General features: G+C 39.9%; 1 protein-coding gene across 1 annotated transcript in view; it reads left to right on the forward strand.

The window, feature by feature from the left end:
- The first annotated feature begins 5,743 nt into the window (after nucleotides 1-5,743).
- SMURF2 (SMAD specific E3 ubiquitin protein ligase 2) overlaps nucleotides 5,744-23,470 on the forward strand; it is a 118,859-nt gene continuing 101,132 nt past the window's right edge. The window contains exon 1 of the mRNA XM_030843385.3: nucleotides 5,744-5,849. Coding sequence (XP_030699245.1) covers nucleotides 5,798-5,849 — 52 coding nt within the window. The 5' untranslated portion in view covers nucleotides 5,744-5,797. The remainder of the gene's footprint in view (nucleotides 5,850-23,470) is intronic.

The following is a 23,470-nucleotide window of genomic DNA, read 5'->3' on the forward strand; positions in this document are numbered from 1 at the left end:
CTATTATAAATGTAACAAATGATGAAAATCAGTTATACAATGTGCCTTTTTACCTGTATTGTATATAATATAATTGGGTATGGAAGGGATTGAGAGGTTGTTTTAGTTTCCTAGGGCTCTCGTGAGAAAGTATCACAAACTGGGTGGCGGAAAACAACAGAAATTTCTTTTGCCCCCGTTCTGAAGGCTAGAAGTCCAGAATTAAGGTGTTGGCAAGGCCATGCTCTCTCTGACAGTACGGATAGAACCCTTCCTTGCCTCCGCCCAGCTTCTGGTGGTGGCCAACAATCGCTGGCTTTCCTTGGCTTGCAGCTTCACTCTCCGATCTCTGCCTCTGTCATCACATGGCATTCTTCCTGTGTGTCTCTGACTTCAAACAGCATTTTCCTCTTCTTTAAAGATACCAGTCGTATTGAATTAGGACCCACCCTAATGGCCTCATCTTAATTAAAGACCCTATTTCCAAATAAGATTACATTCACAGGTTCAGGGGGTGGAGTTTAGGACTGCAACATGTCTTTTGTGGGGGACAAAAATCCAACCTGTAACTGAGGTCATCTAGCCCATCTCTCTACTGGACGTATGATCTGCTGTGTAAGATCTGTCCAGTCGTAAGACTTAGGCACAAAGTATGATAGTCAATTTAGGTCAAACCCAGGTAGGTGGAGCAGGGGCAGAAAGAGGGTCCTGGCACAAGATCGTCCCACACTCACTAGGGTGAGATAGTTGCTGTTGTATTGACCTAGTTATAGAAATTGGTTGCAGAGCTGGGTGGGTAGGATAAGGTCTAAAGAGTGATGCAGGGAAAGTCCGGTGCTGGGCAGAGCACAGAGAACACTGGTGGGGAATCCAGCTGGCTGGTAGCAAACATTCTGGGTAGATGTTTAGATGGGTGGGATGGTCATTATCCTCTAGATCACCACTGTTCAATAGGAATATAAAGTGAGTCACACTTGTAGTTTCAAATTTTCCAGTAACCATATTAGAAAAAGTAAAAAGAAATGGGGAAATTAAGACTTTATTTTACTTAATCCAAGATATCCAAAATATTATCATTTCAATGTCATTAATATAAAAAAGATTAACATATTTTGCCTTCTTTTTTTTTTTGCCCCGTACTAAGTCTTTAAAATCCAACGTGCATTTTATACTTGCAGGGCATCACAAGCCATATTTCAAGAGCACGATAGGCATATGTATTAGACTGCACTAGATCCTAGAAGTGCTGCCCCTGGGTGGTAGGATCCAAGCCACAGGCTGGGTTGTAGGTGAGACTCAGTTCTGGGGAGAACACAGGCAGGAACAAGGCAGAATCTAAGGGTGTTTAGGGAAGAGTTTAGGACAGCCTGAAGAGGAAAATGTGTTCCAAGGAGAGACAAAGTGAATGAAAGGGGGAGGGATCCGCTTAAACTTGCTTAAGTAAGGGATGGGGTGATTATTCTGCACTGTGAGATCCCTTGGAAATGAATTGTAAGAAGTCACACCTGGGCTGGGAGTACTGGCAGGAAATTGGTCACTCTCTTTGTTTCCCTCTCTAGAGTTATGAAGCCTCTTATCTCCATTTCTCTCTGCTTGTCTGTTTTGTTAGTCTCCTTCTACACACTCATTTCCTCTTTTATTTACCTAATTGAACCTTAAAATGGCTTCCTCAGCTGCTAACTCTAGGACATCTCCGCTCAGCTCCCCACCACTAACTCAGTGGCTTAGTGTTCCATTTCATGTTCCAAGGAGAGAAAATCTGATCTGCCACTTGGTCACTCATCCACCTTTGGCTCAGTTAGCTGAGGCCAAGCTCACCTAAGTACAAACGGAGCCACCCAGGCTCATCCCTAGTCTAAGGCAGTGGTTCTCAAAGTGGGTTCTCTCCACCAGCAGCATTAGAAACATAAATTCAGGGCCCTCACCCCAACCTATTGAACCAGTGTCTCTGGGGGTGGAGCCTAGGATACTATGTTAGAGCCATGGGTGAGGGCAGATTCCCTCAGAAGAGGATGTGGGTAAGGATTACCATCTTAGTACACCAAGGTAGAGGCGGAGAAGGCCAGAGCTGAGGTGAGTAGCATGGGGGAGCCCACACCTGGAGAGAGAGGTCCCAGATGTGACTGCAACTTCCATCACTGGGGACCAGGTGTGCTGGGAGGGTGTGAGGGAAGCGGTCACAGAGAACAGCTCAGAATGTGACCTAATCCTAAATCATGTCAGAACAGGACTACATGTGAGGGTTTTAAGTGAACCTAACTTTGAGGACCTGGGACAGGCAGAGGCAGAGAGGAAATGAGTGGAGGTTGGAGAGGGAGAGTCAGGTTGATAACAGCAAGTATATGGGGGCTGTGCTTGGCTGCTTCATCAGTTACAAGCTGATTTGGAGGAAGCTAGAACTAAATATTAAATCAAATTAATAACAGTTAAACATTAAAGAAAGTTGAATTTTTAAGCAGTGGTAGAAACTGCTGAGTGCCTGATGTTTGCTTTTTCCATGGCACATAAACTGTATTAAATTTGAAATTTACACTACAAAAATAGCTTCACAGGAGTACCATTATTAACATAAACTTACCTCTGACAGATTTTTTATTACTGGAGACAACTCTTCTATGTACAAAATGTATTAACGGCTGGAGCAGAAGAAAAATACCAACTACAGATGGTAAGCATTTTCTTGCAAAGTCACATCAAATTTAACATTAGCCTTGGAAAATAGAAACATATTTAAACAAAAGATTTTAGATATTCTTAGAACTCTGTGTAGATTTTCACCTCTGGTCTAGGATACCATCATAAAGAGTGCAACTTTAAGTGATTAAAATAAGTTAATGAAAAAGTTTACCACTTCTGCTCAAAAATGCTATTTAACGTGTTGTTACAGCATTTTCATTGGCAGGTTCTATTAAGTGGCATTTATGGAAAAAGACATATTTTATTGGTATAAAATAGGTGGAGTCAGTATACTTGAGAAAGATGCCTAAAACAATGATTCGATAAAAGGTGCACAATTCCACTGAAAGCAAATTAGAAGTCATAAGGGAATAAAAAGGCTTTGAAAAGATTTTCTGCAATTCCCATACCCATTAGAGACCTGTGCAAGTACAATTTACATTAGAAGTAGATTTCTATTTTAGGCAGAAAGAAAAGAGTGAATTCCTAAGAATTGTTATTACTCCCTTTCTTTCTCAAAAATATGTCTAAAAGTGTTGCCATGATGAAGCAATGCTGTGCATCTAATGCTGAAATGTAATCCAGTGAAAGTTTAGCTCTCCTGAACAGTATAAATGGTTTTATTATTTTTTTTAAAATTTATTTATTTATTTGTTGGTTATTTTTGGCTGCGTTGGGTCTTCGATGCTGCGCGCAGGCTTTCACTAGCTGTGGCGAGCAGGGGCTTCTCATTGTGGTGGTTTCTCTTGTTGCCGAGCACAGGCTCTAGGCGCGCAGGCTTCAGTAGTTGTGGCACACGTGCTCAGTAGTTGTGGCTCGCGGGCTCTAGAGCGCAGTCTCAGTAGTTGTGGCGCACGGGCTTAGTTGCTCCGCGGCATGTGGGATCTTCCCGGACCAGGGCTTGAACCCGTGTCCCCTGCATTGGCAGGCGGATTCTTAACCACTGCTGCGCCACCAGAGAATCCCTAAACTATTCTTATATGAATCGTTTTTTTAAACAATGAGATTTAAACTTACATGCAGGCAAGAGTAAACAAATCCTCCTCTGCATATTAAGCATGTATACATTTTTCTGAATTGTCACTTACATATTTGAATGTACTGCTTTAAACTTCACAACAGGCAATCTCCACAGCTCCTCCATTGTGTTCTGAAATCCTAACTTTTGTTACCTAATACAAAGCTACAAATTGTGTTAGTGGGTGGTTGGGAACAGTGGGTGCCATTAGAATGGGGCAAATGCGTATGTATACATCAGTTTGCTAAGTTTTATTGCCATTATACATCTAGTCGTTTAAATTGTGATCACAACTATTGTTGAAATTGATTAGGGTATCTTCAGAGCTTCTGTAGCACAAAGAAGCATTTCTAAAGGAACTTGTTCACTGCTTTGCGCATAGTAGGCACTCAGTATTTGTTGAATGAATTTCTAGCACCGTCCCCTGAATTTCTAGTCTAACTTCCAGAACTTTATATAATTTTTGGATCACTTTAATTGTAGGGCTGTATCCAGACTGATGAGATGTTCTTGGAGGTAACTTGATCTGGAGAATAAAATGACATCACTGATGAATTAAAAGAAATGACTGACACTGACTTAGGATTAAAATATATCAGACTTTATTAAACATTTAAAATTGCAATAGTAGTAGTCTTAAGCAAAACTAATAAGGCACACAAAAAATCCCCCATGCATACGTTTGCATGCATACATACAACTTTTTATTCTGCTTTTAAACTTGATTATTTGTAAACTCTTCTATATTATATGGTCTTCATAATTGCCATTTAAATGGCATTAAAACCCATGCTGTTGATGTAATTCACCATTAGGCTGTTAGCTCATCCCCCTTTTGTTATTAACCGAAGTTTGCAAAGAACATCTGTACTATCATATCAAGAATAAATTCCTAACAGTGCGATTACAGGGTCAAAGGGTAAGGTACACTTATTTTTATTTCATTTTCTGTTTTTTCCCTCCTGAGATAACGAAATACAGTGCTGTACGAAGAGCTTTTCATACATTGCTCTCGAAGGCTTATCTTGTTAATTATCCTTGCAGGCATTATTATCCTCCTATCCTTGAGCTACAGCTGAAAAAGGAGCCCAAGCAGGCCGGTAACCTGATCTCGTTCACCAGGTGAGTCCTGGATGGTGGTGGCAACTACGATACCAGGAGCAAAACACCCCGGGGGATTTGCTGGAACCCTCGGTAAGGGAATAGTGTCTCTTCCCTCACCCCAGCGACGCTCAATCCGGAGCGCAGCGGATTCGGTTATCACTTTGCTCGCCCCAGCCTCTCAGAGCCCTGCACACAGTGGGCGTCTAATAAAAGCGGTCTGCATTGCACTGACAAAAGCTCTCCGTTAAGCGGGATGAACACTAGGCCCTGCTGGCACCACAGACCTCGGCGCCGCCACTCTGCTTCTTTGCCCGCTCCTTCCTCAAGTTCCTGCATGGGACAGCAGGACACACCAACACAGACCGACTCGCCCAGGCCGAACCCGGGCCTGGCGCCCCAGCGCCCCGGCGCCCCAGGCACCCTGCGCGCGCCTGCCCAGGCCCCGCCCCCGGCCCCGCCCCCGTCGGTCCCGCCCCCCCACCCCCCCCCCGTCTCCTCCCCGCCCCCGGAGCCGACGAGTGGCGGCGGCGGCCCCAAGACCCGGTTCCCTCAGACAAGAGGGCGGGTGGAGGAGGAAGCGGCCGAGCCCCGAGTCCTGCTCCGGCGCCGCCGAGCACCGCCCGCCTCAACCGACCGGCCCCGTCGGCTCCTGGGCCTTGCCGAGCCGAGAGGAGGGAAAGGCGGAGGCGGCTGCGTGGAGGCAGCCGGGGCGCGGGAGCGGGCGGAGGCGGCGCGGCCGGCCGCGGCTGCCGCTTTGTTGTGCGTCCCGGGCCGAGGAAGGAGAAGTGGGAGGAGGGGGGAGCTCGGCGTCCCGCTCCCTCCGCGGCTCATGGCGACGACGCTCGGCACATCCGGGACCCTCCGGCCGTGGCGGCCGCGGCGCCGGCTGCTCGGGCCCCAGCCCCGGCCGCTGTGGTGACTGCGCCGCGCCTCGCCGTCGCCCCCGCCCCGCCCGCCGCCCGCCGGCCCCGGGCCCAGCGCCGCGGCCGCAGCCCCGTCGCCGCCCCCGCCGCCGGGGACATGTCTAACCCCGGGGGCCGGAGGAACGGGCCCGTCAAGCTGCGCCTGACAGGTGAGGGGGTTGGGCGGGCGGCAGGAGCCGGGCCGGGGCGGCCGCGGGGTGGCCGAGCCGGCGGGGGGGTGCCTGTGGCCTTGAGAAGGGCCAGGGTCGCGATCAATGGTGAGTGGAGAGTCGGGAACGTGGGAAGGCCTAGTTCAGGGAGAGTAATTGCAAACCACTCTGCCTTGTTTGGAAATTCTTACAAAAGCCAAGGGTGACTCGGGTGTCTTTTGTTGGGGGGGGTCCCCCGGTTGGAATTCCTGGCGGATTTGAGGTCGAAAAGCCTGGTCCGAGAAGCACGGTTCTCTCTCGGGGCGTCGGGGAGCAGCCCTTGGGCTACTGCCCAGGTGGGGTCGTGGAGGGGATGAGGAGCTCCTGTGGAGGGGATTATTGAATCCGGCTGCTGACTGCGCGCAGTAAACACTCCTTAAAGATGGAGCTCTTAACGGGAGAGAGTGTGTGTGTGTGTGTGTTCGTGTGTGTGTTCGTGTGTGTGTGTGTGTGTTCCCTGGTTGTTAACTTGTTCGCCCACTTGTGCCCGCGTGCAAGACCTTCCCTCTCTGCTGCCAGCCACAGCAGCCGGTGCCACACACCTGAAACGCACGGCTTTGAGAGGGAAGGAGACTGAGGTTGACTTTTCCGGTGTGTCTGCCTGATCCGACGACTCGGGCTCATTGTACCCTCTGTGTTTTGGAAGTGTTTGATTGTAGGGTAGCGTGTTTGGGGTTTTTCCTTGTAGGCCGCAGAGCTTGTGTCTCACTGCTAACTCTAGACCTGCTTTAAAAACACCTTTTTTTGGGTCCATTTCTAAGTATGTACTCAGACAGACTTTAAGCGAAGTTTTCTCTCTCTCCCCACTCTCCTCCCCTTCCCTTTTCTAAATGGAAAAGAATGTCTGGAGGGGTTGCTAGATAGCAGGCTTTTCTTACAAAGTGTTTATGATTCCAAGTGCATGAAATCTTTAACGTTACAGGTACGTTATGCTTACAGCGCCGTTTTTGATATTCTTACATGGTCGTGTTACCCCAGTATAAGGAAAAATTATTTGGGGTTTGAAAAGTGTAATGGAAACCAGTGTACTTATCCTAGTTTCAGTATTCATTCTTAATTATCCACGTTGATATTCAGATATGTGGTGAGAAAGGTGGCTTTCCTTAGAGAATCTGTGTGTGTATGTGTGTGTGGGTGCGCGTGTAAGAATAAACTGTAATTATGTTTGCCTCCACTAGACTTTGAGATTTATATGGACTAATTTTGTAATTGAATGCTTGTGTGTCACATCCCAGTCCACTGGCTGAACTTTCGAGATAAAAACTTGCAGTGAATTAGGTATTTGAGAATTTAGCCTGACTGTATATGTTGGCTGCAGTTTTTAAAATATATTACTTTTATGACAGTTTTACCTTCCTTAGGGAAGATTGCAAAGAATCATTAACTGAGTGGTTCTTAATGGAAAACCTGGATTGGGAGATGCCTGTCTCCCCTACTTCCCCCCATTCAGTTTCCTTATTTTCTTAGGAAGCAATGGAAACCTTTATAAGGGATCTTTGTTGCTTTAGAGTTTATCTACTCTATCTGTTCCTCTCTGGAGTCAGTCCTGTGTCAGTGATGGTGGAAAGAACCTGTGATTCCAGGTGTGCAAAAAGTATTAGAAATTGGCTGGTGGCCACTTAATTCCTTCTAGGCTGTATACACAATAAGAAAATGAGGGAGAAAACAGGGATTTTGATTTTCTGCAGAATGAGTTTGAGGTTTTTAGTGTGACTCAACAGATCTTAAAGTGTTTATCTGTGGTTTCCTTACTGAATATGATACATTATAAAAATTCACGAGTAAAGTTAGGAGAAAAGATTACACTTATTCCCTATCCCTCCAAAAAAATACTGGGCTAAATTTGTAGAGTGATTTTGTATTTTTACATTTTTCTGAGGAATTTTAAATACACTGTGTCCCCTTAATTGTAAAAACAGTTTGAGATACTCTCAATTTCTTAAAACCATTGGGAATTTGTCTCTGTCATATTTTAAGAGAAAACTATTCAAATATTAAAAACATCGCCCTCTCCATTTTGGTTACGTATGGTGGATTTTCTTGTTTTGCCAGGAAAGTTAACATGTATTTTTTCATTTTTGTTCGTTTACAGATTAGATGGTATAGATTTTAACAAATAAGGTTTCAAGAGCTGGATTCAATTAGCAGCTTTTTAGGACATAAACATTAAAGAGTTAGATGGAAAAGATTGTTTTGACTGACTGGATAAATGACAGGGCTGTGTTTGATGTGCGTCCAGGAATTGGTCTGGAGCTGGTGCCCAACTTTTCAGTCCATCTTGAGAAGCCAAATAAAATATTTAACCTAGGCCTCGTTTTGTTTAAAAAAAAAAAGTTGATTCTTTGTTAAGACCTTAAGAAATGTTTGGCATACCTTTAGACTAAGTGTTTAACAGTTCATTTAGATTCAGGTTCCATAAGAGAGGAAAATTAAAAGAAAAAAAAAACAGATCCCGTAGTGATTTTTTATTTGGTTTACAATACACTTGGGCTGTAAGATGATTTAAAGTAATTGTTCTTTGCTTTAAGTTAATACCATACTAGTATTTTAAATTTATAGACTGTCTTTGATTCCCAGGTACCCTATGAATTGTAGTTACTCAATTATATCCTTAATGTAGAGTTGCACCTTTACTGAAAGATGTAAACAACTCTTGCATGGTGTCTGTCTGTCACACACATACATACACACACACGCTCTCATACACACACTCTCACACATACATACAAACTGAAGGAGAAATATTTGAACCATGAGATCTCTGCCCACAACAGATATTAAACTTTTCCACATGTTATTCCTGAGACCACAGTCAACTAGCAAACTGTTTAGTATTTGTTGATGCAAAGAAGGAAGGGCTAATTTAATCCCAAATTTGAGATTCCTCAGGTCATTGGTGGTTAAAATCTGATTTGGTCCATCAAGCTACTTCTATTTCTTATGACACTTTAACACTTGATCATTAAAATGGGCTGTATGGTAAAGCTATCAATTTCAACTAGTATTTGTAGAGCAAATTGATTATAAAATGTAAAATTTGTATACATTATACTTACGAATAGGCTTTTCTTATGATGGTTTGGATAGAAGATATTCTTTGATGGTAAAAAAATTGGGGGTAATTTTTTATATTACTGTTTTTTAAAAATTAATTAATTTATGGCTGTGTTGGGTCTTCGTTTCTGTGCGAGGGCTTTCTCTAGTTGCGGCGAGCGGGGGCCCCTGTTCATTGCGGTGCACGGGCCTCTCACTATCGCAGCCTCTCTTGTTGCGGAGCACAGGCTCCAGACGCGCAGGCTCAGTAATTGTGGTTCACGGGCCCAGTTGCTCTGTGGCATGTGGGATCTTCCTAGACCAGGGCTCGAACCCGTGTCCCCTGCATTGGCAGGCAGATTCTCAACCACTGCGCCACCAGGGAAGCCCTATGTTACTGTTTTTTAAAACCAAAGGCTGGAAAAAGCAGTTAGTATAATTTCTAATATTTAAAATTCTTAGATATGGAGAAATAACAGATTACTTCTCCAGAACATTTATTGCAGACCTTTTTGTAATTTAAATGTTTTCGTACAGTGCATCTCATGTTCTTAATTTATAAAACCCTAAGCAGTAATGAGGTTAACCTTGTCTATAGCTAAAGGAAAATTACCTTTAAAAGTCTCACTTTAGATATGCTGGTATCTTAGTATTGTTTTACTGCATATTTTATTGATTCAAGGCTTTAAAAATTACAACTTGATTATACCTCGCAGTTTTCTAAGTGGGAATGTGCCTGTACACTATAATGACTTGTTCTAGGGGCGTTAGTGATTTGAATGTCCCCAGTTCATTTTTTTTTTCTTGGTTTCTGAGGAGGAAGCCAATGTGGCTTAGCTCCTTCCTTTTCTCTTAAGTTTCTCTCTTCTAGTCAAACCTTCAGGCCGGGGGGCTGAACCTGGCTAGGTGCTTCATGTAGTTTGGTTTTCATTGGTGAGTAAAAGAGAGAGAGAGAGAGAGAGAGAGTGTGTGTGTGTGTGTTTAATCATGGATTCTACTTTTTTCCTGTTGGTTGAACTATAACTATCACAACATACTAACATGTCATTTATTTAGCATGTAATTTAGCATATTTAGTATATAACTCAAGTTTTCAAGGTAAATGAAGATCCATGCTTTAACCATGCAAGGTTTTAATTTTAGCTATTTTTGATGTCTTTTAAAGATTTTGAAGGCTTTTAAAGATGTAATATGCCCTACTCCTTTCAAATAGACCATACTTAACAGAACTTAATGTTTTATTTATGATTCAGTATCATTATGAATATAAGTTATTGTGCTGTTGTAATGTGTAGTACAAGGATATCATCATGGTATGTAGAGAGAACCGTTTGACTCTGGCTGTATGGTGACATGTTTAACCCTGTTCTTACTGCTTTTTCTCTCTTTGCCTTTGTTTTTGTTTACTGTTACTTTCTTTGCTCTAAGAAAGCTGAACCCTTGAAATGTACTGTTGTAATCAACATTGTTATGTGTTTCTGTATGAGGGACATGTACTGAATGCTTATTAAGTGCCAGACACTGTATTAAGTTTACATCTGTTATTACTTTTAATTCTCATAATAGCTTCAAGAGGTAGGAGAAATTTGGAGAGGTTAAGTACATGTCAGAACCCAAGCTGTCTGTCTAGAAAGCCTGTTACAAACTTACAGGATTTTGTGTGGAAAATAAAATAATTTCATTTATTTGGAATTACCCTTGTCCCTTGAGATACTTGCTTATCTTTTAAGGCTCAACTCAAGGTACCCTTATCCACAGATCTTTCCTTGACCTGTGTTGACCTTTCCTCTCTGATTAAGAGGCTCTTCCTCTAGCATCAGACCTAACTCAATGAAGGGCATTTGTTGTCTGTGCTGTAAGCTCCATGAAGGCAGAATCCTGTTTCAGCATGCATTAAGAGCCTTTTGGCATTTTATTTTGAATGAATGCTGGAGACATAGAAGTAATTCTCTGTAGTTTTATACATGTTTTTTATGGCTGATGCACTGGGTGTGAGTGGCAAGAGGTGAGGCTTGTAGACAGGGACCAACCCATTTTAGGACCTTGTTATATTTTGTCAAGAAGTTTGATTTTTTTTTTTTTTTAATATAGTGGGAACCATTGAAGGATTTTAAGCTTCAATATATTTGATGTTTAGAAATGTTAATCTTTGGGCAATAGGAAGGATGGACTGGAATGGGAACCACGAAGACTGATTTTAGGATAACCAGTTAAGAGAATCTATACAACAACCATTGTTCATATTTTTTTCTTGTTTTAACTTTTATTTCCAAATTCTGTTATTATAGATAATTTGTAAACATCTTGGTATGGATAATTTTTTTTTTTTTAAGGATTGTTAGGATATTTCCATAGAGTGCTGTTGCATTAAAGGGTGTGGATCTTTTTAGGTTCTTGATTAATTTTTCGTCAGACTGTTTCCTAAAAGAATTGTGCCTGTTTAGAGCAGCATTGAATAAATGTGTCCCTCTTAATATTCTATTACAAGAATTGGCTCTTGTTTTTTAAAATGTTCGCTAACTTCATGGCATATAGTATTTAACATTTTCTTGTGAAGTTGAATATTTTCCTGTCTGTTTACTAATTATATTTCTCTTTGTTGCCTTGTTTGGTCTTGTCCTAGTTACCACTTAGGCCATTTGTGTTTTTCTTAGTGATCTTCCTGAGAATTAAAAAAGATACTAATCTTTTGTCATATTTGTTACAGACGTTTTCCCCAGTCTGTTATTTGACTTTAATTTTGATCATTTCTGAAAGAAAAATGATTTTGAATAAATTTGTTACTTTAGGAGTCAAATTTGTCCAACTTTTCCTTTGTTTTTCCTATCATTTCTATACTTAGGAAAACCCTTTTCTTCAAGAGGCTTAGTAAATATTTACATTTTATTTTAGTATTTTTAAAAATGGTTTAGGAAGATGTTTCCCCCCAAATTGCTACTCAGTCATCTCATCATTATTTATTAATCAATTTTTCCTTTCCATAGTGGTGTGATATCTTTTTAGTTATGTTAACAAATTAGTTATAATAGTCAGATTATCTCTTGTTCAGTGCCATACTCTTCATTATTGTAGCTTTATAATTTAGTTTAATCTCATTGTGCTAGAAATTTTTTTTGACTCTTTTTACTTATTTGCTCTTACACGTGAATATTAAAATTGTTAAATTTAAAAAGAAATTTCATTGGGATTGTAATTAGAATGCATTAATTTGGGAAAAGGAGGCATTTAAGTGTTTTAAGTTTTCCCACCTAGGAATATGCTATGTTTTTACGTTTATTTAAGCTTTTGTTCATATTGCTTAGGATAGTTTAATAGTTTTCTTCCTATGTTTTAATGTAATTCCAGCTAATCTAATTTATATTTGTGGCATATCCATTGTATTTTCTAACCTTAGTTATTGGCTTGTATTTAGGATTGCAGTCATATCTACTTTTGCTTGATTAGAGCAACTTTGCTGAACACTAAGCCTACTATTTCACTAATGCTAGTTTTCCAGGTATCAGTATTTGGCATTTTTTACAGTTGAATGCTAACATTAAAATTTTTTTTTCTTTTGTATTTTTCCACTAATACATAATTAATTGAACAAAGTGAAGAATTTTGTGTTTGTTTTAGAATCGTTTCTAAAGGCATTGATTTTTTAAAAACCGCATTTGATATGAATTAAGAAATATCAACATGTGTCTTAAGTTTGGCATTTGGTTTCTTACTAAAAATTGACAGCAGACATAAAACTTAGTTTAAAATAAATCCTGATTTTAGGTAGGAATTCCTATATAGATGATTGCACAAATGGCATTTCTTTCTTTCCCAAAAGTTTCCTCCTGCCTCTTCACAGCCAGTCTCCTCATATCCCCAGTCCTTGACAACCACTGATTTACTTTCTGTTGCAATAGTTTTACCTTTTCTAGAATTTTATGTAAATGGAATCATACAGTATGTAGTCTTCTGATTCAGGCTTCTTCTCACTTAGAATAGTGCTTTTGAGGTCCACCCATGTTGTGTGTCAGTTGTTTGTTCCTTTTAATCCTGAGGAATATTGCATTATGCACACATACCCCATTTTGTTTATCCATTCACAAATATCCACAGACATTAGTTTCCAGTTTTTTGCCATTATGTATAAAGCTGCTATGAACATTTGGGTATACCTCTCTTTGTGAACATGTTTTTATTTCTTTTGGGTAAATGTTTAGAATTGTTGGATCATATGGTAAGTATGTGTTTAACTTAAAAAAAAAAAACTGCTAAACTGTTTTTCAGAGTTGTACCATTTTGTATTTCTACCAGTGTTGTCTGAGAGTTCCAGTTGCTCCCAATCCTAGCCAACAACTTCAGCACTTGCTGTTGTCAGTCTTTGATTTTAGCCATTCTAATTGGTGTGTAGAGATTACTTCAGTGTAGCTTTAATTTTAATTCCCTTTGACCTACGGTGTTAAGCATCTTTTAATGGACTTATTTATCATCTGTGTATCTTTGGTGAATATCTGTTCAAATCTTTTGCTCATAGTTTTAAAATCGGGTTGTTTTCTTATTATTGAGTTTTGAGAATTCTTTTTGTATTCTGGATACAAGTCCTTTATCAGATATGTGTTTTGCAAATATTTTCTCCTAATCTGTGGCAATTTTTCCCCCCTCAATAGTGTCTCAAAGAGCAGAAGTTTTGAATTTTGATTAAGCCCTGTTTATCAGTTTTTTTCTTTATGGTTCATGCTTTTTATTTCCTATATAAGAAATCTTTTCCTAATCCACAGTTCTAAAAATTCTCTATGTTTTCTTCTGCAGTATTTATAATATTAGCACTTACATTTTGGTGTAGGACCCTCCTAAATTTAACTTTTTAAAAATTTGCTGTGAGAAGTAAGGGTCAGGTTCTTTTTTTTTTTTCATATGGATATCCAATTTTCCTAGCACCATTTGTTAAAATGCTTTTGTTTCCTCCGTTGAGTTGTCTTGGCACCTTGGCTAAAAATCAGTTGACAACATACGTGTTCTATTTCTGGACTCCATTCTGTTCCTTTCATCTATAATTCTTTTCTTTGTAAGTTTATTATTTATAATTCACACTTTCCTATTACTGTAGTTTTAACTTAAGTCTTCTGATTTCAAACATTGATTGAACTTTTCATAAACATTTTGATAGTTTAATAAGCATAATTGAGTCTTTAATTTAGGACCCCATAATACTTTAGGATCTTGTAATGCTTTAGAGCAGTGGTCCCCAACCTTCTTGCCACCAGGGACTGGTTTCGTGGAAGACAGTTTTTCCATGGACGGGCAGGGGATGGTTCAGGCGGTAATGTGAGTGATGGGGAGTGGCAGATGAAGCTTTGCTCGCTAGCCTGCCACTCACCTCCTGCTGTGCCGCCCGGTTCCTAACAGGCAACAGACAGTTAGCAGTCCGTGGCCTGGGGGTTGGGGACCCCTGCTTTAGAGCCTGTTTCATTTATTTAGTCAACAAATATTTATCAATTTCTTGACATGTGTCAGACATGGATTTTTAAAAAAATTCTATAGTACCATGAATGGAGATATAAGAAATCAGAATAAACCTAGGTTGGGCTCAATATTTTTCTTTTCAACATTTCTATTATGAATCTTTGAAAAGTTTATTACTATTTTTGTCTCTTACTGATGAAAGTGGATTACAATAAGCATGACTTAACAAAGTTTGCTGTTTACCAGCTATCAGCCCTCTCAACTCATTTTTGGAAAAAGGTGGGATAAAAAAAAATAAACATATCTAAAATGTGGCAATAGAAAAGAAAGGATATAATTGTTTTGTCAAATGTGGGTTGGATTATGGTTTTTTAATTTTATTTATTTTATTTTTTATTTTTTAATTTAAATTTTTTAACAATTAATCACTTAACTTGGTTGTGCCGGGTCTTAGTTGTGGCAGGTGGGCTCCTTAGTTGCAGCTTGCTGTCTCCTTAGTTGCAGCATGTGGGCTCCTTAGTTGTGGCATGCATGAACTCTTAGTTGCGGCATGCATGTGGGATCTAATTCCCTGACCAGGTATCAGACCCAGGCCCCCTGCATTGGAATGGCAGAGGCTTACCCACTGGGCCACCAGCGAAGTCCCGATGGTTTTCTTAAACTTATATTTTATATTATGAGCATATTTTCCTATAAGACAAAAGAAAGGAAGAAACTTAATTTTTGAGGTATAGTTGATTTACAATGTTGTATTAATTTCTGCTGTACAGCAGAGTGATTCAGTTATACATATATATGCATTCTTTTTTAAAATATTCTTTTCCCTTATGGTTTGTCATAGGATGCAGAATATAGTTCTCTGTGCTGTACAGTAGGACCTTGTTGTTTATTCATTCCGTATATAATAGTTTACATCTGCTAACGCCAACTTCCCACTCCACCCCTCCCTCAGCCCCCTCCCCCTTGGTAACCACAAGTCTGTTCTCTATGTCCCTGAGTCTGTTTCTGTTTGGTAGATACGTTCATTTGTGTCGCATTTTTAAAAAAATTAATTAATTTATTTTTGGCTGTGTTGGGTTTTCGTTGCTGTGTGTGGACTTTCTCTAGTTGCAGCGAGTGAGGCTACTCTTCGTTGCAGTGCATGGGCTTCTCATTGTGGTGGCTTCTCTTGTTGTGAAGCACGGGCTCTAGGCGCGTGGGCTTCAGTAGTTCTGGCACTCGGGCTCAGCAGTTGTGGCTCTCGGGCTCTAGAGCGCAGGGTCAGTAGTTGTGGCACGCGGGCTTAGTTGCTCTGCGGCACGTGGGATTTTCCTGGACCAGGGCTCAAACCCGTGTCCCCTGCCGTGGCAGGCGGATTCTTAACCACTGGGCCACCGGGGAAGTCCTGTGTCACATTTTATATTCTCTATATAAGTGATATTATATGGTATTTGTCTTTCTCTTTCTGACTTACTGATAATCTCTAGGTCCATCCATGTTGCTGCAAATGGCATTATTTCATTATTTTTTAATGGCTGAGTAGCATTCCATGGTATATATGTACCACATCTTTGTCCATTCATCTGTTGATAGACATTTAGGTTGTCTCCATGTCTTGGCTATTGTGAATAGTGCTGCTGTGAACCCTGGGGTGCATGTATCTTTTTTGGATTAGAGTTTTGTCTGGGTATATGCCCAGGAGTGGAATTGCTGGATCATATGGCAACTCTATTTTTAGTTTTTTGAGGAACCTCCATACTGTTTTCCATAGTGGCTGCACCAATTTACATTTCCACTAACAGCGTAGGAGGGTTCTCTTTTCCTCCACATCCTTTCCAGCATTTGTTATTTGTAGAGTTTTTAACGATGACCATTCTGACTGATGTGAGGTGGTACCTCATTGTAGTTTTGATATGCATTTCTCTAATAATCAGCGATGTTGAGCATCTTTTCATGTGCCTGTTGCCCATCTGTATGTGGAAAAAGCTTAATTTTATTAAAATCTAAGATGACTCTTTTATTTGACCACAGTGCATTCCTGGGAACTGTCACAAAGCAGACATCTGTAATGTAGACCTATTTACTGTTATTGTTGGAGGCAGTTGGGATGTTGTAGAAAGAGTATAGAACTTGGAGGCAGAAAATTTGGGTTCATATCCTAGTTATGCCACTGATAAGCTTTGTGCCTTTAAGCAAGTCACTTATTTTCTTGGTGACTATGCTTTTAGTTATAAATGCATATTTAAAATGAGTGTTGTTGGGGCTTCCCTGGTGGCACAGTGGTTGAGAGTCCGCCTGGCGATGCAGGGGACACGGGTTCGTGCCCCGCTCCGGGAAGATCCCACATGCCGCGGATCGGCTAGGCCCGTGAGCCATGGCCGCTGAGCCTGCGCATCCGGAGCCTGGGCTCCGCAACGGGAGAGGCCGCAACGGGAGAGGCCGCAACGGGAGAGGCCACAACAGTGAGAGGCCCGCGTACCGCAAAAAAAAAAAAAAAAAAAAAAAAAAAGAGTGTTATTTATTTTAGGATCCTGCTAGATAAGAAATAATGTATGTGAAAAATACTGTTCAAGCTGTAAAGTATTCTGTTAATGTATTTTGACATTTTTGATCAAAGATTATGTATTTATTTTTTAATTAATTTTTATTGGAGTATAGTTGATTTACAATGTTGTGTTAGTTTCTGCTGTACAGCAAAGTGAATCAGTTATACATACATCTGTTCTTTTTTAGATTCTTTTCCCATATATAGGTCATTACAGAGTATTGAATAGAGTTCCCTGAGCTATACAGTAGGTTCTTATAAGTTATCTGTTTTACATATAGTAGTGTACAAAGATTGTGTTTTTTTAACATCTTTATTGGAGTATAAATGCTTTACAATGGTGTGTTAGTTTCTGCTGTATAACAAAGTGAATCAGCTATACATATACATATACCCCCATATCCCCTCCCTTTTGCTTCTCCCTCCCACCCTCCCTATCCCACCCCTCTAGGTGGTCACAAAGCACGGAGCTGATCTCCCTGTGCTATGAGGCTGCTTCCCACTAGCTATCTTACATTTAATAGTGTATATATGTCAATATTACTCTCTCACTTTGTCCCAGCTTACCCTTCCCCCTCCCCGTGTCCTCAAGTCCATTCTCTACATCTGCATCTTTATTCCTGTCCTGGCCCTAGGTTCATCAGAACCATTTTTTTTTTTTTTTTTAGATTCCGTATATATGTGTTAGCATACGGTATTTATTTTTCTCTTTCTGACTTCACTCTATGACAGACTCTACGTCCATCCACCTCACTACAAATAACTCAATTTCGTTAAAGATTGTGTTTTAAATAAAGTAGTCATAACCGATTATATGCTGTTTTATAGGAGCAAGTGCAACATTAATAATGGTTAATATAGGTATTGATTTAAATGAAATCATGTCTTATAAAATAGGCATAAATGTTTTGTACACCTTGGGGTACCAGTGTGTTGTAAGGAATTCATATAGTTAAATTAGCTATTGTTATAATTAAAAAAATATTTAATTTATTTGGCTGTGCCAGGTCTTAGTTGCAGCATGTGGGATCTTTAGTTGTGGCATGTGGGCTCTTTAGTTGTGGCACATAAACTCTTAGTTGTGGTGTGCACGTGAGATCTAGTTCCCTGACCAGGGATTGAACCTGGGTCCCCTGCATTGGGAACGTGGAGTCTTTTTCACTAGACCACCAGGGAAGTCCCTAAATTAGCTGTTGTTATAATTTTTATCTTTAAATGATATAACAAACATTTAGACAGTTAATTGTATTCTCCCTCAACCCCTCCATCCAGTTTTGGTAAGAAGTGGAAGAGCTTTGGAGAGTAATTTGAATGGCTCAGGATTTTGGAGATGGGAGAACTGTTTGGATCCAAGTCTTCAATGACTTTCTGCTGGTACTTTCAAAAATAGCCTGTAGTTTCATCTATTGCCAGTAGATGGAGATATTTCTGCACAGGTAGATGTCAACAGTGAGTAAAGACCTGTAAAACAGAAACCCAGAGTGTAAATAAGAGTTCTTGAAATAGAGTTGGAGAATTAGAAACTATCAAAGGTGATGCTGGCTTCTAATGCATATCCATACTTTAGGATAAACTTTCTCATATAAACTCTATGTTACATGTACAGGAGCAATACAAAAATTATTTTTGTTATATTAGAATTGCAAACATTTGTAGTTTATTCAACTTTTTTTTTTTGTTTGATCTTCTGTCATCAGGCTTTAAATATAACTTTCTCTAGTGAAGTAGAAAACTTATTGCTTGGTCACATTATTCAGAATCATATAAATTTAGTACTATAAATAAGGTTGAAAGAGCTTTCTTTTTTTTAAATTTATCATCTTAATCTTTTTTAAAAATTATTTATTTATTTATTTATTTATTTTTGGCTGTGTTGGGTCTTCATTGCTGTGCGCAGGCTTTCTCTAGTTGAGAGAGAGCGGGGCTACTCTTTCCTTGCAGTGTGCAGGCTTCTCATTGAGGCGACTTCTCTTGTTGCGGAGCACGGGCTCTAGGCGCGCGGGCTTCAGTAGTTGTGGCACACAGGCTCAGTAGTTGTGGCTCGCAGGCTCTAGAGTGCAGGCTCAGTAGTTGTGGCACACCGGCTTAGTTGCTCCGTGGCATGTGGGATCTTCCCAGACCAGGGCTCGAACCTGTGTCCCCTGCATTGGCAGGCGGATTCTTAACCACTGCGCCACCAGGGAAGCCCTGAAAGAGCTTTCTTAAAAAAATTGAATTTTGTAAAGGAAGAAGAATGAAGAAAAAATATTTTTAAAGATTCTTCTATCTTTTTAAAGTAAAATAGTATTTGACACATTCAAAATACCATGTCTAACACAGTACTTGGTACATAGTATATCTTCAGTAAACTTTTGTGAATTAAAGAATGATTCATGAAATTGAAAAAAGCTTACATGGTTTAAGAGGACCTCATTTGAAACAGATAATAGAATCTCTCTTTGTGACATTATTACTGAATTAACTGATGTTTGTACCTTAGTAATTTTGACAATGTTAAGTTATAAAGATAGAGGACCAAAGTATTCATTCAAGTTCGTATTTGACTTGATGGCTAGAACTCCTTTACCATACTCTGCAAAATTTACTTCTCAACAAAGTGAAGATCAGTCTGATAGTCACTGCAAAAAGATCTACTTTTGCATGTCACCTAAGAAATTCACATATATAACTAGTCTGTCAGTGTTAGGAAGAAAATTAATATTTTTTCAGAGCTCTATAGTTTTAACTTGTTCTCATTTGTTATCTAATTTAATTACTGTTGAGATCCTGACTTTACAAGTATTCTAAACCAGTGAAGGCGGAATATAATCTTTTATCTGATGAAATTTTTTTCTTGAATCTTTTGAAGAGAATAGCAACTGATTTTTTTGAGGGAACAATTGGTACAATTATTCAAATTCCATAGAAATTAGGCTAGTTGTACCAGAAATCTTGTGTAATAAAACATGAATCCTTGTACATTTTAGTTTTCTATTTCCTAGTTGTTTTGAGTTTTTCTTATTTTAGATAGGTAGGAAAGCTTAGGTAGTAAACCAGTCTTTTTCTTACTTTAAAATAGGGTTGGTGATGATATTTCAAGTTTCTTCTGATTTCCAGTTTGGTTATCTCAAGTCTTTTTTCTCTAACTAGAAAGAGGACTTGGAATGGTGGTGAGATATTTACATATTCATTCAGTGATCATTTGTTGAGAGTCTTAACATGCACCTTACGCTGAGGTGTAGGTTCTGGGATTTCAAGAAGAGATTTGGATCCCGATCTTGCTTTCAGGGAACCTACAGTGTGTAAACAAGTAGAGACAAGACTTGATGGATGAAATAATTGAACAGTCAGTGCTAGAGTTAGTGATACATACAATGAGGGTGAAATAAAAGAATGAAAGCCCATGGATATTTTTAAGGGAGCTCAATTTCCAGATTCTAAAGTTGATCAGTTTTTCATATTTTCTTCCTTTCACTTTACAAAAGAAAGGCACATCTCTAGGCCATCCCAAATAGTACATTGTCCTGGGGTAAGAGGCCTTCCAGGGCACCTAAGAGACAAATTAGAATATTGATAAGGTTATTGAGAAGGCAGTGACTCCAATGACTTAACATCTTTTCACAAGTCACGTGGTTTCAGCCCTTCAATTTCAACAAAATTAGGGATCCGATCAAGTTGTTAGTTGATCATTAAAAATAATTTTCATAAAAATAAGTTTTCTTAGCACTTACATTTATAAAAATGAGAAATAGGAATAAAATATTTTCAGTAAACATTCATTGATAGACACATGAACGAATTGAAAATAAGATAACCTCATCCATGTCATGAAGAGATACATTTCCAATTCTTCTTTTCCTCGTCCCGTTCCCCCTTTTTGAATAATTGGTTTGTTCTAATCCGTATGCAGGAAGGGTCTACACGTTGTATTTTGTTGGTATGTCTGAAGTCTTTTTTAAAGTATAGGCCCATTGCCCCCCCGCCCACCTTTGTTCTTTGAATTTTCTTTGAATTTACTTATTATAGAAACCAGATCTGTTAAATACCTTCATCTAAAAACTCTGTGATTTGGTTCTAGTATTGTTTCCCATCATGCCTGTGTCCCATCATATGCCTATGTTACACCACTCTGAATTCCTCACTCTTTCCTATTCTTTTCACATTTTCTTATATCTCCCAAGTTTTTGATGGTGCTCTTTACTTAGACTCTGTTACAGTACTTTCTTCCTTACCTAGTCACCCTGCCCAATCTCCTCGGCTATTAAGACAGCTGAAGCATTTTCTCCTCTGAGAAATCTTCCCAGACTTCCCCAGGCTGAGTTAGGTGCCCCCGTCTTAACAGTTAGGGTCCTGATAGAAACAGATAACATTCTCACAAAAGGTGAAAGAGAATGTTGTTAGGGGACTACTTAGAATAAATGGGCAGGGTTAAGGGAATCCAGTTAGGTATGGTGTAGCACCTAGGGACTAGCAGTGATAGGAAGTTGCATCATCTTTGGGCAAGAAAGGGAAAGGGAGCGAGTAGTCATGGGAACGCAGAGAGACCCTTGCTGTTGCTTCTCATTTACTGAACCCAATTTCAGGCTGGAGGGTAAGGGAGTCCAGTTCCTGTAGTCTATTACGTCAGCCTCCTAGGACACTAAGTGCTGGTTAAAGGATGGAGAATGATCTGAAGGAGCAAATAGAAATATCCAAAACACCCTCATTTATATTCCTACAATACGTTAGCATACTTCGTTGTATCATGAATTATACTGACTTAAAATTCATTGGTTGTATTGATGTTTTCCCCATAGCACTGTGAACTCCTCTGTAGCTGTGAACTAGCTCTTACTCATATTTGCCTACCCACAGTGCTCATTAGCTATTTAATTAAATGAATAAAAGTTTAAAAAAGAGATGAATGAGATACATAATTTAAAAGGTCTGTTCTACTTAGTGGTAATGTGTGGTGATTCTTAGTTCAAAAGAGTAAATCTAATACTTTTTGCTTTGTTTGGCAGTTTTGATGCTTCTGCAATAATTGACTCACTCTTTTTGGTTGAAGAAAGGCCAGGGATTAATTTAGGCCATAATAGATAACTTCTGTATTTAGAAGGATTATAATGCAAGACTGATTTGGCTGAGCTCAGTGGCATGGTAAATATATTTATGCACTTCCTTTTGCTATGGGTGAATCATGATGCAGGGAAAGAATCTGTAGAGGCTATAAGGCCATAAAATTAAATTGATTTCAGGAAGAGTGTGCCTTACTTAACTATTATTAGACTTTCTCTGGATTATTACATAGCTTTTTCAAATCTCTTAAGTAAATGAAAGCTGGTCTTGGGACTTCCCTGGTGGTCCAGTGGCTAGAACTCCACACTCCCAATGCAGGGGGCCTGGGTTCGATCCCTGGTCAGGGAACTGGACCCCATGTCGCAACTAAGAGTTCGCATGCCGCAACTAAAGACCCTGCATGCTACAATGAAGATCCTGCGTGCTGCAAAGACTCAGTGCAGCCAAATAAATAAATAAATAAGTAAATATTAAAAAATAAAAAAAAATAAATGAAAGCTGGTCTCTATATGGAAAAAGGCACCCTTATTGCTAGCCAAATTCTTCCCCTCCCCCCAATAAGTTGAACTAATGATCATATATTTGCTATAAAGGCTTGTTAGAATTGCTGCATAAAAAATTACTCCAAAACTTAAAGGTCTAAAACACAAACAATAATTTTATTATCTCTCGTGATTTCTGTGGATTAGGAGTTTGGAAAGGGCTCTGCCGGCTTTTAAAAAAATTTTTTTTTAATTAATTAATTTTATTTTTGGCTGCATCGGGTCTTAGTTGCGGCACACGGGATCATCCTTGCGGCACGTGGGTTCTTCATTGTGGTGCACAGGCTTCTCTCTAGTGTGGCGCCCGGGCTCCAGAGTGCGTGGGCTTTGTAGTTGTGGCACGTGGGCTCAGTAGTTGCGATGTGTGGGCTTAGTTGCCCCACGGCATGTGGGATCTTAGTTCCCGGACCAGGGATCAAACCTGCGCCCCCTGCATTGGAAGGTGGATTCTTAACGAGTGGACCACCAGGAAAGTCCCTGCTGGCTGGTTTTGGCTCAGGGTCTGTCATGTGTTTTATTCAGATGATGGCTGGAATTGGAATAGCTCGGGGCTGGCTGGGGATTTATCTCTCTTCAGGTCATCTGCGAGCCTCTCCATGTGATTTCACTGCACGAGCTAGTTTATGACAGCTCCAGGGCAGTTACACTGCTAACATGACTGGCTCAGGGTACCAGCAGGAATTGTCAGGAAACAAGGCGAAAGCTGAATCTCCTTTTCTGACTCAGCCTAGGAAGTCCTTGTTGCATTTTATTGGTTACAAGCAGGTTACTTACAAGTTCTTCTAGATTCAAGGGGAAAGAACATAGATTGCATCTCTTGATGAAAAAAGTGGCAAAGAATTTGCAGCCATTTAAAAAACTGTCATAGGTGACAGTGGTGGCAGCTACCACTGCTACTTCTTTTGTTCTTTTGGTTGGACTCCATGCTCTTTGGTATCCTAATCTAATACATACCATTTTCCAGCTTTTGTAATTGAGTTATTTTATGTTCTGCCTTTGAAGTTTCC

The sequence above is a fragment of the Globicephala melas genome, chromosome 20, assembly GCF_963455315.2.
Source record: "Globicephala melas chromosome 20, mGloMel1.2, whole genome shotgun sequence".
In the NCBI taxonomy this organism is placed as follows: domain Eukaryota; kingdom Metazoa; phylum Chordata; class Mammalia; order Artiodactyla; family Delphinidae; genus Globicephala; species Globicephala melas.